General features: G+C 42.4%; 1 protein-coding gene across 1 annotated transcript; it reads right to left on the bottom strand.

The window, feature by feature from the left end:
• Positions 1–505: 505 nt before the first annotated feature.
• Positions 506–11,253, bottom strand: LOC108503671 (short transient receptor potential channel 7; the record flags this gene model as incomplete). The annotated part of the gene is made up of 2 exons (XM_017827843.1): positions 11,206–11,253; positions 506–1,283 (listed from the first exon to the last, which is right to left on the bottom strand). A coding segment is annotated over exon 2 (753 nt), but the record flags the coding sequence as incomplete, so codon positions are not given.
• Positions 11,254–18,984: the final 7,731 nt, after the last annotated feature.

The following is an 18,984-nucleotide window of genomic DNA, read 5'->3' as shown; positions in this document are numbered from 1 at the left end:
GTACCAAACCATTAAGATGCAATGCAATTTAAATTATTATACAAAGAAGCAAAATTGTTTGATTTATACCTTTTATCCTTGTAACAGAATTAGATGCACTGGATTCTTAACCATTAAACCAGGTTCTAGAGCTCTGCCTCTAAAATAGATTGCTCAATTAAAAAGACTTACCTTTCTTGCAAGGAATGAAGCTCCATTTTTGGAATAATCTGAGTTTTATTCCTGCTGCAGACTGGGGATTCTAAGCAACCACAATGTGCGACATAGAAACTCCAAGTAAGGATGTTTCTGCTATAATATGCAATATTCAGTTCCAAACATTTATTAACTGGAGAATGACAGTGATCTGAATCTATGCATAGATGACACATCTGGCAGTCTCTGCCAGTCTCTCTCACTCCCCCACCCCCTCAAACAGCAAACCAAAATTCGATCAAACCTGTAAAACAAGCAATAATAGCCTGAACATTTTCCACCCGAGGAAAAAGGCACAGTGGGAAATTACCTTAAATTCAGTTTCAATGTTGGCTAGTCTGGCCAATTCATTGCTTAGCTCTAGGGCAGTAAGGACAGGGTCTTCACTGGAAAGGGACAAATAAGCAGCACTGGCTAATCCTTTGTAGGCGTTCATTCTGGAGCGAGAGTGGCTAAAGGAGTCTTTCCTCTGCTTCTCGATACATTCATTGCACTTGCAAAAATAGTCGTGCGGCCTCTCGATCCGCGCGCCTTTGAGGAGCAGGATGTGAACGATCTCGTACTCCTGGCAGTGGGCGGCGAGGATGATGGGGGTGATGTCGTGGGAGAAGCGAGTCCCGTCTTCGTCGTAGGCGTAAAAATCGTCGTCTCTGAGCTCCTGCTCCAGGGGGCTGAGCGTGAGGCGCTGCCCCTGCGCGAAGGCCGGGTGGTTCAGGATGGCCTCCACGATGCGCACGTAGCCCTTGCTGATGGCCAGCAGGAGGGCGTCCCCCACCCGGGCCAGGTTCTCCTTCTTGAGGAGCAGCTCCGTCACCTCCAGGTGCTCGTTGCCCACAGCCAGCTGGAGGGCGTTCTGCCCCATGTAGTCGACGCAGTTGAAGTTCAAGGTTTTGGATTCCTCCAGCATTTTCCGCACCACGGGAATGTTGCCATATTCCGCGGAGTCGAGGAAACGCTCCTCCTCCGCCGTGAGGCTGGTGCCCTTCTCGTTGAACATGTAGGCTGGGCCCCGGATGGCCTGTCTCCGGCCCTTCTCCCGGAGCGTGGTGTGCCTTCGGTGCATGGTTTTGGAATTGCTGGTCCTCAACCTGCAGAAAACCACAAAGGAAGGTTGGTTAAGAGAGTAATGATTTCACATCATCTGAAATAAGGGTAGAAATGTCTCCTAATGATCAGGTCTTGCTTGCTGGCTACTTAAAATCATTTAGGATACATGTAGATGTGCCTTCGACGCATGTGTTTGGAATTGCTGTTCCTCAGCCTGCAGAAAACCCACAAAGGAAGGCTGGTTACGTTCTAAGAGAGTCATAATTTCATGTAGCATGAAATAAGGTTAGAAATGTCTCATTCTGATCAGGTCTTGCTTGCTTTTTATGCCCTGAGCTGGCTACTTAAAATCATTTAGGATACATGTGGGTGTGCCTTCGATGCTTGTGTTTGGAATTGCTGTTCCTCAGCCTGCAGAAAACCACAAAGGAAGGCTGGTTACGTTCTAAGAGAGTCATAATCTCACATGACCTGAAATAATGTCTCGTGATGCTCAGGTCTTCCTTGTTTTTTATGGTCTGAGCCAGCTACTTAAAATCATTTAGGGTACATGTGAAATAAAGATTAGTTTCTCAAAAACAGATGAGTTCTCCCCTGACTTGTACTTCTAGATTTCAACAAGGATTCTCAGCACATTCTTAACCTGAGAAATAGGAAAAAATGTGTGAATGTATTATTTTCCATTTTTACTGTTTAGAACTTCATTATGTGGTATTTAGGAATAATATGCACAACATAATATTTCACTGAATTACTCTTCTTGAGTTTTGTCCTTGAGGACATGAGCCCTAAAGAAAGTTAGCAGGACTCTCCTGTCTACAGACCTTGGATCAGGCCAATAAATTACGCTCCATAAAGTTAAAAAGCAGGTTTCTAATTTAAAACTCATCATAACAAGGATAAATATGTTGCATATCCTCCTGAGATTCAGCTGGTACAAGCGAATCACCTATTTATTCCCTGCTTTTTTTCATGCTACATAATACCATTTGTCTGTTTCCTGATCTAGAGCAGTTTAATGAATAATAATTTCTCAGTGAAATATAGTTGGCAGCTACTCCAAATACAGGTGCCCAAATTCAGGGCAGAATCTTGAAAAACACAGGAATACCTCCTGATTTAGTGTCACATCACTCCCCAGTAAACATCTTTCAGAGAGGTGCTGCAGAAAGACAAAACACAGGTCTCTGAGCACAAACAGGGCAGGACTGGAAGGGTCATTGGTTTCCCCACTGCTTATGTGGCTGAAATGCCTTCACTGGAATTTGGTGGGATGGAGACAAGCTATTCTTATTCCACCATCTCCGCAACCCCCAAAGAAAGCTGTGCTATGTGCAATTGGGTTCAAGAGTGGGTAAACACACTATTTTATAAAAATAACTGAAATCCTAAATCTATCTGTGCCTTTAAAACAGTCACACTTTGCGTTTGGTGCTGTCTCAATGTTGCGCTTCTTTTTTTTAAATTTCATTGCAGCAGCATCTCAACAAAGTCACAGTCCCTCTTTTAGAGTCCAAGCACAGGGAGTCAATCACCATCCTAAGGCCACAGAATGTGGAAGCTGAGTAAAAAGCATAAGAACAACACCTCTTTCATGAAAAGCATTTGCACTCAGCCCAATAGCAAGTCCTAAATCACTTGAGGAAAAGCTTCAGGAGCCTCTGTGATGCTGTGGACAGATGTAACACATAAGCAGGTGTTAATGCTCAATGGGTGGCAAAGGTTCCTCCTTCCACACTCCATCTGTTCTCCAAGTCAGTTTTGACCTTCAGCCAGTGAAAAGTTCATGTTACTCTAAAAAAATACCACTGAAGTTGGAAAATGCTGCAGCGAACAATGAGAGGGAACAATGCCAGGAGACAAAGCAGAGCAGATACATTGCCTTCAGTAACAGGTGATAAGAGAGTAAAGGAAACAGAAAGAACCTTGTGAAACAAAGGGGTATCAGAAACCCAAAATACCTGAAGTGCCAGGACACAGAACTTCTCAACGTAGCTGTTCTTGTGGAACTAACATGTACATGTGCATCTATCCTTTTAATTCATCACTTTTTCACTGATCTGGAACAGAAGGCCAGTCCTGAAGAGTTGCAAACAAATTTTACAGCGAATTTTTGGAAGTTACATCAAAATTTAAACCAATCCTAAGAAATCAATTCTGTGACCATACAAGGTTGAAAGAGAGGCTCATAATTAAGAACCTCTCCCCCTCACCTTTGATGCATCAGCGTAACAACGTACTAAAAGCTAGAAGGAACTGAACATATCAGCCCAGGCTCCACTGAGAGATAAAGTGCCACATGAATCTTAAAACTAATTCCTTCCAGCGTGGTTTGAAGTTGAAGAAGGAGGCAGAGAGGAGGGACACCAGAATAATGCAGGAGACATGTTAAGTGAATGAATTCCCTAGACTGTATGAAGTTTACTACAAGAGAAAACAAAAATAATAACATATACCATTAACGTATCTGACAGGGAGGCAGAGGTCTCCAAAGCAGCAAAATGCCTGGGGTAAAACTGGGGCCCCTTTGAAGTCAATATTACAAATTTCATTGATTTCAGTGGTGTGCAAATTTTGGAAACCTATATGCACGCACACACACCTTGTCCCCAGCATTAGCTTTCATCTCAGCAGCAATTCCAGCGAGGCCAGGAGGACTAACACGGTTAAAACAAAATATTTAACCATATGCACGAGTGCTACTCTATCCTGGAGCTCGTGTCCTGAGCTATTCAAGGGAGCATTTTAAGTTTTAAACCGGCACTCAAGTCTTACTGAGTTCAAGTAAGGACTACACATCCAAATAAACATTTGTGAACTGTGCCTTCGTTGAGTGGGGACTGGCAGTAATAGAAAGCACATTACACTTTTACAGTCTGGGGATTTCCTGGATGTTAAATTAAATCTCTTAAAATATTAAGCAAAACAATGAGCTGGTGATGGCTTAAGGAATTGTTGCTGGGATCAAGTGGAAAGCATTCCAGCTCTGGTAGCTGCTCAGTGGTGCCCCAGGGGGTGCAGCAGGATTGCACATGCCTAAATATTTTAGGAGAGTTAACTGCAACAGCTGCCTCAAGCTGGCACTTTTCTGATGTTAAAAAACCATGTAGGGGAAGATATTTGGCAACCATTTATTTATTGTTATATTTAAAGGTCAGTACTGGAAACGACTCAGAAATATCTATACTTTTCAACAGTGAGGAACCTGCCTGTATTTTTCCTGATGTTCAAGTACAGCTCTTGGTACTTTACTCTTTTTTTCTTAGAAAACCTTTTCTCTTCTGGTATGTCATTATAAAGGACAACCCAGATAGATGGGACAGATAACCTTATAATCACACCCAAAGTAAACATAAACCCACATAAAATACTCCCATTGACCTGGTTCTAAGATTTTTACCTGAGAAAACAGGTCAAAGTTTGGCCTAGAGCTAATTCACACCTGTTTCTTGTATTTGTAATAACATGCCAAAAAAAAATAAATAAAGGACCTTCATTTCACTTTCTTCAATTCAGAGAGAACACTGGTTTCATACACAATTTCTAACAACAGAAATTGCACCAGGAAAAGAGAAAACAGGAAAAGCCCTCCAAAAAGAGAACTATTATCCAACCTTTATCTTGCAATAAATGTTCTGCAGGGATGTCCCCACAGCACAGAGTTGTTCTCACTGCCTGCACAGAAGGGCAAGAGCACCATCATTCAGAGGGTTTCACCTCAGATGAATTATGACCCCCCAGTCCTGCTCGTCAGCAGAGATCAATATCTCAGCTATCACACTTTATCATCGTTATAGAGAAGAGATGAATAAAAAATGATACTTTTAACTTGGAATAATTTAATGAGAAATGCTCAGCTATCAAACTCTGGTCCGAAGAAAAGTTATAATTCTCCTTGACCCGAGCACTGAATCATGATAAAAGAAGTAGAAGTGCAAAGAGTAATGTGTGCAGTAGTTGAAGCTCTTGGAAAATGAACCTGACTGTAATGTCATGACTCTACTCAGCACCTTGTTCCACTCTGCTTTTCAGTTATGTGCAGGCAGGTTTAGAACTAATCTTACTTACTGAGTGTGTGTAATGTGCTCTCTTAAAAAAAGTAATTGTAACTTGATTGCATTTATCTCACCATTTTTATTTAAGGGTGCTTTGCATTGAATTGGCTGTGGATTTGCATATTTTATTGAGACAGCTAGTGATCAAACTCATCAGGCACTGCAGTTAAACACTGTGTTTTTCTAGGAAAGAATGCCAAGCATGCAGTGTTGTTGGAGAGAAAATGGTCTGGGAAAAGAAAATTAAGAAACTCTGGGCCTGAGTACTGCTTTCCAGAGCTGAGGGAGCCACAGGATCTCTGGACTCCTGTGGGGAGTGGAGAAGAATAGCAATTTCTGAAAGGTGATTTAGCTCTTAACAAATCTTCCTCTGGGAGCATCTCAGTTTCTAATTAAAGTGACTAAGAGCAGGTCCTTGCAATTTGCTCTGACAGTGCTCGGTGCTGAGACTTCTGAGAAGGGAACAGGAGGTTTGTTCTGAATGTTGTGTCATTGAAGACACTGCAAAGCTGAAAATCTCCTCCTTTTTTGCAACCACACTCCCCTAACTGGTCTGAGTGACATGTAGGACACAGTAGACGTAGGATGGAAGTTGGGCTGCTTCATACTGAGCTTACCCCACAAATGTCCTTTCTCCTTGACCTTCCTTTCCACAGTGCTCCAGACTGTGCCATCCAGGACCTTCTGTTGCCTCTCTAGTCCCACCCAAGACCCTATGAAGGGAAAGGGCAACCACCTGGAGCTAAGGCTTGGAGAGAATATTCAAAGGCCCAAGTGGCTTAAGAGGCTGAATTGGAGTTTTTACACATGGTTTTGAACCAGAACTTTAAAGGTGTGTAGAACAGGCTGAATAGTATCTGCTTGAGTTTTTAAAACCTCTGAAGTCTAAAAGGGTGTTGAAACCAATGGGTGTTAGGAGCTGCAGCAATCCTGGGATTCTCAGGTGATGACAACCTTTCCTTGTCTTAAAGCCTAAGAATGGAGGAGAGTAACTACAGAGGCAGCTTCAGAAACTTATGCTCTCTGACTACACTTTGGGTTTGCTTTCACTAAGTGGAGAGAGTTTGGCAGGAGTCTCCCTGTGCCCTTTCAATGGCCCTCCTTTGTCCAGAAACTACAGAAGAAACTTAGGATAGGTAACCATTACTGTGCTCTATAAGCAACCATCAGAGGAGGCTTTGATGAGACGTTGACTCTGTCTTCTTGAAAAGGAAATTTAAGTTTCTGAAAGCCATTTTGGAAGCACAGCTCTTGGCTCCTGCAGAGTCTCAGAAACTGTCAGGTTGACACTTTACTTATTATTTTTCTTTCTCCTCACATCAATACTTCTAAAAAGAATCAGGGCACATAAAGGCTGCAAGACTCCCTGAGGCCTCTTTGGAACTGACACAGCTCTTACACATCAAATGGACCATTTTTCTCTGTTAACCCTTGCTTCCAGACAGAAAACCTGGTCAGAAGGAAGGAAATTGGGTTCTACGAGCAAACAGAAATTGATATAGAGATGAATCAATTTAAAGGAGTAATTTAAACTGTTTAGAGTAAAAATAGCAGGATGTTTCATCTTTTAGTTTAAAAAATTGCAACATATTTTGAGGTAAACTCCAGACTTCAGGTAAAGAGCACAGACTGAACACAACTGCCTCTGTTTATTATCCTATATGCAATAGGCTACTCTGGCATTCCAAATGCTGCACAGGCATGTATTACCAGAGCCCTCTGATACCCTCTTTTTCTCCAATACCTTAAACAGTTTTCTAAGTCTTACTTTAAGTCAAACTGTTATCCTTTAACACAAAGTTTTTAACATTGCTGACATATATACAGACTCAGTAGCATTTGAGGTGGTTGTCCTGATTAGCAGCAGCTTATTCTGAAGTTTTCTGTGCTTTGAAATTCTTAAGTGCTACTTCATTTATTCTTATAATGTGCAAACCACCTATTTAATACTGTCAGCAACAGGGTCATTCTCCTACATGAAGAGTTGTGTACATATCTAGGAACAATTAATAGAATTCTTTAGCCCCATTCAGATATTCATTTACTTGCAGAGTAGTCCTACAAACCAGCTGCAGGAAGTACTATCCCCTCCCCATCATTCTCACAGCTCACATAAATCAAAGAAAATGATGTTTCAAGGTCAAAATTTGAAAAGAGGTCTCTCTCCTTGTGGAATTATGGGAGCAATCAGCAAAACCACACCTTTTCAAATCCCTTTAAGAAATGGCAGCATGAGAAACATCCAGGAAGACAAAACAGGCCTCTCATGTCATCAGAGGATGCCAATCAGTGATAGACACCAACACTGCCTGTCATGAAGCACAAAGTCTGAGGCCAGCAGCCTAGAAACATTGAGGGCAGACCACCAGCACCTCCATTTTCACATCCTCCCTGATGTCTGTTAGAAAGGGGGTAGCTCTGCCTTGTCATTTGAAAAAAGGAAATGAAATTTGGCTTTCTCCCAGCTACCTTTCAGAAAAAAAATCCACTGCTTTTCAGTGGTCTCACCCTTCCCCTTCTTATAAACCAGGCATCAGCATTTTATTTCCCATCCCAAAACAGTGTCATGCACTAATGCAAGACTTTTACAGCAGGAGGGACTGAAAAATAACCACCTTTGTTTTTGTATTCAAATTCTTGTGTTATAATATAGGTAGTGTTTTGGTTTTTTCCTTCCTTCCTTGTTTCTCCTTAATACACGATTGTGAAATTGCCTGATTATTACAAATGTATCACAGAACACACGAGATAGATGTATCAAAATTATGACTATTTTTACATTCCCTGCCATTGTTCATTCATTATTATGTTTGACCATGAAACAGACTGTGAGGACATGAACGAGTTCTACTTTTCTTTTTTTCATCTGGCTTTGGGAACCGGGAACAATTCACCCTCACTGTTGAAGCACTTCGAAACTCAGGCTTGGATCATACCGAGAACACAACAGAGAAATACCTGTTCATTCATAAATTTTTACTAGTGATGAGAGAAAGGAAAAATATCTCTAACTGTTCAAGCAGGGGGCAGTGTAATGCTGATTTTCAACAAGCAGTTCTACTAAAAAGAGAAAGGAAAGCTCTGAAAAGAACTAGTTATCTCGGTTCTGGCTGTATTTCATTTTCCCTTTTGATGTACTCTTTCCAACACTCACTTCGTAGTTATCTCAAGACAAGAAACAACGGGGAGAGAAAGACTCCTGACAACTGTTAGACCCGACAAGCTGCAACAGGCATGGTACAGTGTCCCAAATTTACACCTCTCATTTTTCCTCATTTCTGGAAAAACAAACCCTTCAAAATTTCACCCAGCTACTAAAGGAGACAACAACGTGGCTCCAAACCATGTGGCTGGTGAGAAACCACAAGCCCTCCCGGTTACACCGAGCCCGAGCACGTTTGCACACATTCCGAGGGTGAAAAGCCAACACGACCTCACACGCAGCCACCGGCATCGCTCACACCACGCTCAGGCTCGGGGGGCACCGAGCGGCACAGAGACATCTCTAACCCCCACAAAACTTCCCAGTGACGGGCATTGGAGCCAGGGCACTTCTCGGAGGAGACGTTCACAGGGGCAGCACTTACATGTGCGCGTCGGGCCGGCTCCGGTCAGTGCGGGGGTGCGGAGCGGGCGCGGCCGCCCATGGCCCGCGGTGCTGGGGGACCACCGAACCTCCTCTGTCCGGGTGATGAACCTCCCCTGTCAGCGGTGCTGGGGGACCACTGAACCTCCTCCGTCCGCGGTGCTGGGGGACCGCTCAACCACCTCTGTCCGGGTGATGAACCTCCCCTGTCCGCGGTGCTGAACCTGCTCTGTCCGCGGTGCTGGGGGACCGCTGAATCTCTTCTGTCCCGGTGCTGACCCTCTGGTATCCGCGGTGCTAAACCTCCTCTGTCCCGGTGCTGAGCCCCCTCTGTCCGGGTGCTGAGCCCCGCTCAGCGGGGCCGGACGGGGCGGGCGCTGCCCGCGGTGCCGCAGCCGCCGCCGGCGCGCTCCAGGTGGTGCCTCATCCTTGTTCCCTCTGCCCGGGCACAGCTCCCCGGGAGCGCCCGGGATCCGCTCGCTGGAGGAAGAGCCGGCTGCGAGTCTGGCATGTGAGTTGCGTTGTCCTGCCCTTCTTCCCTCCCCCTCTTCCCACGCCGTTGTCCCCCTGTTGGTGTGGATTCGATGTGGTTTCAGCCGGAGCTGGAGGAGTGCCCTGAGCCCTCCCAGGGGCTGCCCCGGAGCAGGCGTGGCAGGAGAGCCTTCCCGGGGAGGGCAGGGCTGCCTCAGGCTGCCCCGAGGGCAGGGGGTCCGCTGGGGGCTCCCCCCCTCACACACCCCACTCCTGCTTCATCTGGCTGTGCCCCCCTCCGCTGGGAGTGCTCAGGGCTGCTTCTCCCCATCTGCCGTGCCCAGGTTCATTTTATTCCTTACCTAGGAGATCTTGTCTCCTAGGAGGTGGCAGAGAAGGGGTGTGTGCATCTATGTGTGCCAGGAGTGGAGGGAGAGAGAGAATGAAGCCAACATGCAAAATAATCAGTCAATGCAATCAATCCCCTCCCTCTCGTGATAGAGCAGAGCTGCCAGAGAAAAAACTTCAAACTGCATCCAGGAGCACCGGTGCACCATCCTGCACTCTATTCCACGTGAAAATAGCAGGTGTTCTTCCCAGGACCACTGCCCAGGATGCTCCCACTGCCTCCCACACAGCTGCATTCCCACAGGGCTCTCCAAGCCCATGACCTTCCCTGTCCTTCCCCATCAGTGCAGCTCCCCTGCCCCCTGCTCTACCTTAGCTGGTACAGATTCCTCCCCTCACCACACAGCCCATTGCAGTTACCAAACAATGCCATCCCGCCTCACCTGTCATGTCTCTGGGAGTTTAATCCTGGAGGAAACCCTCTGCTTGGAGAGGTGACTGTGGCAGGCAGTGCAGGGCTCTCTGAACAGCACACACTGGAGGATGGCAGGATGTTGATTTGCCCCAAGTTCTTCTCTCACCCCCTCACAGCACTGGCTGAACTGAGAGCACTGATGAAGAGGAGTTTTTTCCCCATTTTTTCAGTCTCAATCTGTGAGGATGAGATCCTCTCAGTCAGCTGAGGGTGTTATTTCATGGAAACACCTCAGGGCACTGACCATTTAGCAAGGACCACTGAGAGCTTGCTGTGGCTGCTGTAGTGGCACCGCAAAAGCATCTCAGACCATGCCTTTCAGAAACCTTTAAAGACAGCTGATGAAGAACTCTCATCCCACATCCTTAAACAATTAAGTTACTTTCAGCAGCCTGAGCTGTGCTCACAATTGTGAGGAGGGTAAGTCTTTTACCACAAAGAGATTTTGTCCTAAATAAGGGGGAGAGTGTATTAACCTCTAACTATCATGGGCAGCACCCACACCTGCAGCATTCACTGCACTCTGTTTTGACCCTGTCCTCTAAAATGCACTGATTCCCTTGTTCTTGTCCCCATTTAGAGCTTCTTGGAGCTCACTGAGAAATTCCTGAGGGCCCATCTCTGTAAATATATGAGAAGGATGTGGCTGTTACCAGGCTCAGGGGAGAACAGCATTCTGTGGGGAGAGACAACCTGTGAAGATTAGAAAAAATAGAAAAGAAAAAAAGAAAGAGACTCCACAGCTACATACTCACTAATGCTGTTGAGATAAACTCAAAATGATAAGCTGCTGCAAAAACACAAATCTCTGCTTTAGGTACCTGACACAGCTTGGGGTAGAAGCAACTTGGACAATTCTTTCTCTAAGTAAAAAAAATTAACCTTCATAGTATCTTGGTATTTGTCTGTGTGCTGGTTTTGCCTGAGGTAGAGTCAATTTTCTTTGGAGTATGGAATATGAAAGTTTTGGATTTGGGCTGGAAACTGTGGATACCTCAGGGATGTTTTTGTTGCCAATGAGCACTTACAGAGTCCGAGCTTTTTCTGCTTCTCACCCCACCCCACCAGTGAGGAGGCTGGGGGGGCATGAGGAGCTTGGAGGGGGCACAGCCAGGACAGGCGACCCCAGCTGACCCAAGGGACATTCCATACCCTGTGACATCATTCTCAGCAAATAAAGCTGGGAGGGAAAAGGGGGGATGTTCAGAGTGGTGACACTTGTCTTCCAAAGCCACCCTTAGATGTGATGGGCTCTGCTTTCCTGGTGGAGCACCTGCCTGCCCATGGGATGTGGTGAATGAATTCCCTTTTTTTGGGATGCTTGCATGTGTGGCTCCTGCTTATTAAATTGTCTTTATATCCAGCCATGAGTTTTCTTACTTTTATCCCTCGGATTCTCTCCCCCATCCCACTGGAAGGGAGTGAGGGAGTGGCTGTGTGGGATGAGTTTTCACCCAGAGTTAAACCATGGCTGTCTCACTCTTTCCCCTGCAGGGTTCTTTTTTCTGCCATTGACTTATCTGTCACCATAACAAATTATTGAAGAATCAAACAGGCTCTTGCATTAAAAGTATTCATTTCTATTTCCTTTTAAAGGCTTGGGAATACTTGCAAAAAGTCTACTTATTAACTTTTTTTTTTAATAGATGGGAAATAGAAATTAGACGAACCCAGCCTTTTTAAATTTATCTTATTCAGTACAGAGTTTTGCCAGGTTATCTGAAAAATATTAATTTTAGGATTGAGCATGGGATTGATTTGACTAAACATATGTCATCTTTCTCCCTCACGTATCCTGAAAAATATTCAAGTCTGGGATCAATGTACTGCACTACTGCTCCATGTGTTTGTAAAGCTGCAATTATGTCTCATCCTTTCTAGGTGTAACTTCACTGGAAAATATTCACCACTTATACTTTTATGCACATTTTTTCCCTCCTTAAAAAAAAAAAAAAAGGCAAAAAAACCCAAACTCAAGGCCCAGCAATGCCCAGCACTCAGTTATCAGGAGGACCTTCTTAGTAATCTCAATAATCAGCAGTTTACCCACTCCATAAATCTGCAGCTGATAAAAGACTGACAGCACTCCCAGTTGCAATTAATTATGCCAGATTAACATATGAGAAGCAAAAATAAGTGGGAGGGGAAAAAGGGAACTGAGAAAGTCTGTTATTATCAATGCCCATTAAAAGTATTCAAAATATTGTTGAAGGTTTCTGGTCATACATCTCAGAATTAGTGGAAACCCACAACTCCAGAACCAAGAAATCCTACACTTGGTTTTCTTAAAAGATTTTTAGCAGAAGGTTCTGAACTTCTGAACTCCTGTGAGTTGCTTTTCATCTTGATTAACTTTGCATTTTGCTATTGCAACAGTTTCATGTGAAAAGCATTTGCTGAGAAATCTATTTCTAATATTGCACAGAACAAAAGTCTTGTTGAATAAAAAATTATAGAAAACTTGTGGGTTTTTTCCCTGCCAATCATCAGCTATTTGCACTGGTTAAAGTGTACCAAAAATGGTCTTGCCTGGCTGGGGGCAAGAACGATTCTTGTGTGAAAGAATCAAGTTGTAATGGTTTAAACTCACCTGTACCTTTAAATTAAACAAACCACAGAGTAACTGTTGCATCCTATCAAAACCAAGCAGGGAGGTATTTCTCTGCAGGAGTGAAAATACAGAAACAATTAAGGAATTTTAGAAGAAAATTGTAGAATTATGTCATGACATGCAGTGAGTGAAATATTGAGACTTCAGATTTTTCTCAAGGTTTTTAGCTTTGAAAGCTTTTCAGTCCTTACTGAGCTCAGTGTTCTTTACCCTCAAATATTATTGTATTCTCAGATGTAGTGCAGGAGGAGAATTGCTAGAGAATACCTTAACATATTCATGTTAGGGAAAGGCCTGGTTTTGTTTGCTCAGGTCTGATGTTTCAGGCAGTTCTACCTGTGCCACCACAAAAAGACTGAAGAAAGATCTTTTTTTTTTGGGGGGGGGGAGAAAAAATGAATGGGAAGAAAAAGATTCAGAAATCATGGTATTAAACTTCTGATTGATTTTGGGAGTAGTTAACTGTCCACTTAATCAGCAGAGTCATCTCTCCTGTCTCAGTCATTTCCACCCCTTTATTGCTGTCACAAGCAGACTGAATGAGAAGACAAGTGGAAGATCGATTATTTGTTGGAAGAATTTTTGCTTCTATTGATAAACATTTTGCCATCACAAAACCATTTTTCCCAGGGACTGTTTCATTTACTCACTGATAAACTTGGCTCGATCCTTCCTTCAAACACACACTTGTGTTAAGCACCAACTTTTCCAACCAACCATTTCAGCTAAAACACAAAAAATAAAGAAAAAAAGCATTAAGAGTACGAGAAAGCTTGGTAGGGTTCCATCTTTTTGGCCCTTTTTTTTTGCACTGCTCCTGTTCCCCAGACCTGAAACAACAACCAAAGGACCAGGAGAGAAGCAGCAGAGCCAATGGAGAAGGGTGGGGAAGGAGGAAGGGCTCAACCTGGTCAGGATTTATAATTCATTAAAGACATGGGCAACCAAAACCATATTTAATTTCCCACCAAGGCCACACAGAAACAGCTGTACTGACATCCTAATTCCTGATATCCCACTGGATATCAGCACATAGGCCTATCTGGCATCATCTTTAAAAATTCAAGAAGATAATTACGACACATATAATATGTATTTCTAATTATTTCTGGGATAGGACCCACCTGAACCAGCTTTGACCCAGGGATGAAAGGCAAAATGTTGCTTTACATCTTTATATTACTTTTCCCATCTCATAAATTTTCCATTCTCCAGAGCTATTGGCTGGGATGACTGGCAGCTTCCAAGGGTATCTATGAATAGTAACCCTTTTGGCTGTACTATCTCATATCCTTCCATATAAAAAAAAGTGAAATAAATGCCAAAGTGTCCTCATATTAGAAAACATAATAAGCAGAATACATTTTTATTACTGACTCTCTGTCTACCTCTCAACCTTTATATTTAAGACACTTTTATTGACTTCAGTGCCGTTTTTTGCACTTTAAACAACTTCTTTTCCTGACCTAATTACTTCAGGGTAACTTTACTAAGACCAGCAGCAACCTACCCCCGACAAAGGAAAATCTGATCATAAAAAAGTGATATCCCCTCAGGTGAGAGAAGCAGCAGGGGAACAGAAGTGACAGGTTGATTTAAGATACTAACAGCAGTAGGATTGGTCTGACAAGTGCTTATTTCCCTTAACCCATTTTATTTCAAGAACAATTTATATGCTAATCAGATCTGGTGCAATTTTTTTCTCATGAAAAGTACATGATCCTCACATGTCAAAAAAAAAATAAAAAATAGAAGTCTCCTGTTAATAAATTGGATGGTTAACACTTGAAGCAGAAGAAACTCTGGAATACAAGTAAACTTTTCTGATTTCTTACAGAACCTCATTCCCATTATAAAGAATACAGAAAAAAAATTAGTTACAAGTTGAAAAGCTGAAGAAGTTTAAACTGGAAAGACAGAAATTCTGTTCCTTTCTTTTTATAAACATAACCTGTGCCCTTCCTTATATTAAAGACTCCTTTTCTCCTTGAAGTTCTGAGTAGGTTTTGTCGAGGTCAGATCAAAGGCAGAGATATTTCTATACACATCTTGGTAGATGTGGCTGAAGGGACTGTTATATCTGTGGGTTTTGGTGCTTCTTTAACCAGCAGTGACTGTCCTTTATTCTCTGTATGAGACATCACTGCCTGGATCTTCTTTGCTGTTTCTAGAAGTGCATGTGCAGGTGTTTGAGGCTTTGCTGCTGTTTCCCACAAACAGTGGGATGCTGAACCTCTGCAAACCCCAGACATTGCTCTTCCCTTAAAAGAGGAAAGTTTCAAGCAGCCTTTCTCTTCCCTGCAGTTTCGCTGCTTCTTCACCAGAGCTTCCCAGGGCCTTCCTGCTTTCATTTATCCCATTTCTCTCTTCTAAGTGTTTCATTATTTTTACTCATCTTTTCTGCATTTAATCCGTTGCTTCTTTTCTCCAGAGGATACAGGTTAGGGATGAGTTGCCAGATGGCCAATCTTACACTTGAGCATATATTCATTTACCCTTAAACTCTTCCCATTTCCCTTCTGAATCCTTTCCCTCTACTGTCTTTTGTGATCAGATTTTATGCAACATTTCCCAAATACCTTTGGTTCCAGACCCCATGGCTCTTTTTCCCCATGATACCTTCACTTTCTGAATCCCACCCTAATTGCATTTAGATGTCAGAGCCTGTCTCTTACTCTCACAATGTTTCTTAACATTTCTACTGATATTCTGAATTACTTATATTTCAATTAAACATTACTCCCTCCAGAAGTATCCTATAACAGAACAAATCTGGAAGGATTTAATCAAGTTTTTCTGGAGGAAGGAAGGTGTAGAAACAGAGGAGCAATGGGAGAATATCTATCACCAGTATTAAAAAAAAATAATCAAGAAAAAGGAATATTTATTCTGTGTCTATGTAGAGCTAATTATGTGTTTCATTAATTTCTTTCTCAGACCTTCTCAGGCTTTTTTTATAGCATTCAGCTAATTTCTTTTTGTTCCTCTGTTCACAGTATTGTAAATTGGCAGAATTTCAAGGAAAAAGGATTTTATTCTAATTGCCTAGTGGAGAACATTTACATCTGTTAATGCCAAGTCTTCCTCTGCTCTGAAATGAAATAACTACCTAAGGGAAAAGAAAACCACAAGGTACAAAATTGAGCACAATTTTGTGATTACTAGAGAGAATTCACAGTAATCATGTGATTTTCCCATACTTTTATTACTTTACAAGTATTCCCATGGAAAAGGGTATTGATAAGGCTCTTCCCTAAAATGCTGTCCATGCAGAAAAATCAACCTAAGACTCGTTGCTAATTCATTTTCATGGCAATCAATGCACGTGGGCACCTGAAATAAGAGCCCCAAAAAGAGAAGAATATGGTTTTTGTTGTTTGGAATGAAACATCTCTATATAATGAATATTTGAGAGGGTGGGAAAGACAAAAAATGAAACTAACTGTTCCATGTAAAAATGAGAACACAATGGGAAATTCTCTTTTCAGAAATAAGGGGTTTTTTTGCAAAAGAAGAATAGAGAATTACAAAATCTCAATTGCTTTTTTACATTCCATTAATTATAGGTCGAGGAGACATTTTTCCTTTTTCCTAGTAAGATATTTTATACCTACTTTCACTGTCAGATTCTAGAGCACAATCTGTAAACGTGTCATCATTTCGAAGTGGGAAAATGCAAAATATTGATGTTAGAACATGTTTTTAAAACAAGTGTTTAACCACAGATCACAGAAATGGCCGCTCAGTGGAAAACGTTATGTTAACACTGAGCTTTCAGTTCTGGTTGAAATGCTAAGCACAAAAACATTTTTCACTTTTCACCTCCCAGTAATATTCACTGTTCCTGGCCCTTTTAAAACACTTTACTTTTGATACCTCTTAGGGAATGAACACAAACTCTACCAATGATGAAGGTCCAAACCCTCAGCCGGGCCACGTTTATCCCGCAGGAATCCAAAATAATTGCATTAATAATATTATCAGGCATAATATCAAAGCTGGTTTTCTCCTCACCCCCTCTTCCTCAGGGATAATTTAGAGCATTTTAGTCCCAGAGGGACTTTCACCAAGGCCTTATGGCCAGTGTTGTCCTGATGAGCCTCTTGTGCAGGGACAAGGTCCCAAGAGCTCACAATTCCTCTCTCCCACAGGGGAAATTGGATAAAACTTCAGGATAGCTTTTCAATTTCTTCAAGCATTTGAAAGGAGCCAAGAAACAGAACCAGGATTATTTGTGTTTGTCTAAGAGATTTTCCACCTAAATGTTTGTGCACTGGGAACAATACATAACACAGGACAGGTGATGATCTGCTTCATTCAGCCCTAAGTAACACCCCAAATGCTTCGAAATGAAAAGCCCAGCCTTTGAAATCAGGGGTTTTGTTATGTTTTCACTTCAGTCTTTGCAAACACAGAGGGTTCAGACTGCACTGGGGCACTTTAGCACTGGTGTTATGAACTTTTGTAGTCAGCAGCCTGTCTGTCCTAAAGCATCCTGTTCCTTGTCCTGGGCCTGAAAGTCAGCACCTGAAAACACTGCTCTGATTTTGGCTTGGTTTGGGCCTTTCTTCCTCTCTGATTTTTTTTATAAACAGTGTTATCACCAACCCAAGCCTGTCTAAAGCCCAGCCCCTCATGGATCCCATGTGATGCCAGTGCTCTGGGAGTTATCAGCTAAAGCAAGCTGGCTGAAGGGGAACTTCCCAAAGTACTCTTTTAATCTCAAAAATATATATATATATACACATAAAATATCAGAAGGAGCCACTTAAGATATTTCAAAACCAGAAAAGTTGCTGGAAACTTTTCCAAGACTGTCACTAACCCATCACAAGCAGTTGCTCTTGGAAGCAGCACGGTGGGATCAGCAGTATTTGAGAGCAAGGCTGTTTTTTGGCTTTGAGACAGTGACAAAGATGAAGGGTTGGCTCATGCACACATCAATCTCTCTATCTGAAGGAAACAAGTCCTGAAATAACTGATAATTTCCCACAGGAGAATAAAGTCCCTCTCAGCAGCCTCTAGAGTCAGCAGGAGGTGAAAAGATGCAGGTCATGGGTAGGCACCACTGAAAGCTGATGGCTGAAAGGTTTATTAATTGTACCAAATTTAGCCTGGAGAAATCCCACGCATTTTCCAAAGTGTTTGACATAATGTATCTATTTCTTGATTGAACAAAAGAGAAAGTTGACAAAGATGACAGTTCACAAATCCACCAGTAAATTCTTTGTCCATGGGATGTTAAATGAAATAACAGGCTCCAGGCACTGTACTCAACAAATTTGTTCCTTCTGTCTTTGATCTTCCAGCCCAAACACTTTAACAATTTTTCTTTCCTTATAGTAAAATCCACAAAAGAAAGACTATTCCATGTAACACTGGATTGTGTTCATCATGCAGATAAGGTTTGTGGATAACCCATGGTATTCTGCATTTTCAGCACAGAAGAAAAGATGAAGAAAAAATAGTCTGAAACCATCAAATACCTGTGTGTGTGTTACTTAGTTCCTTTTAGCAAACTCTGTGCTAATGTCATGATTGTTGTGCTATGAAATATGATTGAAAACAACTCCCCCAAAAACACAAGCTCTCAACACCATTTTAAAGAACCCCTCAGTTTGATACTTTCATAAAATGAGCATAACAGTAGAAAATACAGATGCCAAAGTGAAACCTGCCTGTGGTTGAATCCCAGCAATCTGAAATCCTTTAATAAAGAATATCCATGTCATGACAGCTACACTGTGAGCATCAGATGTTCCTAATAAAGTCCTTACTTTCAGCGATAAAAATTCAGCCTGAGAGACATGTTACATCAATAGATCTCTTTCTGGATCTATTCCCTAATTCAGTAAAGCCTGTTTTCCTTCCAAGGACAACTTTATTTGTCCAGTAAGATAATCTCATACCCACAGAATGAAGTTATCACATAAACAGTCATCTGGGGAATAATTTAAATAATTGTCAGGACACGACACCTGGCTTCCAACATTAAATTCCATTGTATGCTGTAAGTAGAACACTGCAGAAAATAAACTCACACCAGATCTTGTTTGAAGGCCAGCAGTCAGTTACCTGCCTTTCTTAAATGCCTGTTTCCAGTTTGGCCACTTCCTTTGCTTCAGCAGCCTTGGATAAGAGGAACCCAAGAAAGGAACAGAGCTTTTATTCCTTTACCTCATCTATTGTACTGTAC

This window comes from Lepidothrix coronata, unplaced genomic scaffold, assembly GCF_001604755.1.
Source record: "Lepidothrix coronata isolate B3197 unplaced genomic scaffold, Lepidothrix_coronata-1.0 Scaffold144, whole genome shotgun sequence".
NCBI lineage: Eukaryota > Metazoa > Chordata > Aves > Passeriformes > Pipridae > Lepidothrix > Lepidothrix coronata.
This window is presented reverse-complemented; position numbering and strand designations above follow the sequence as displayed.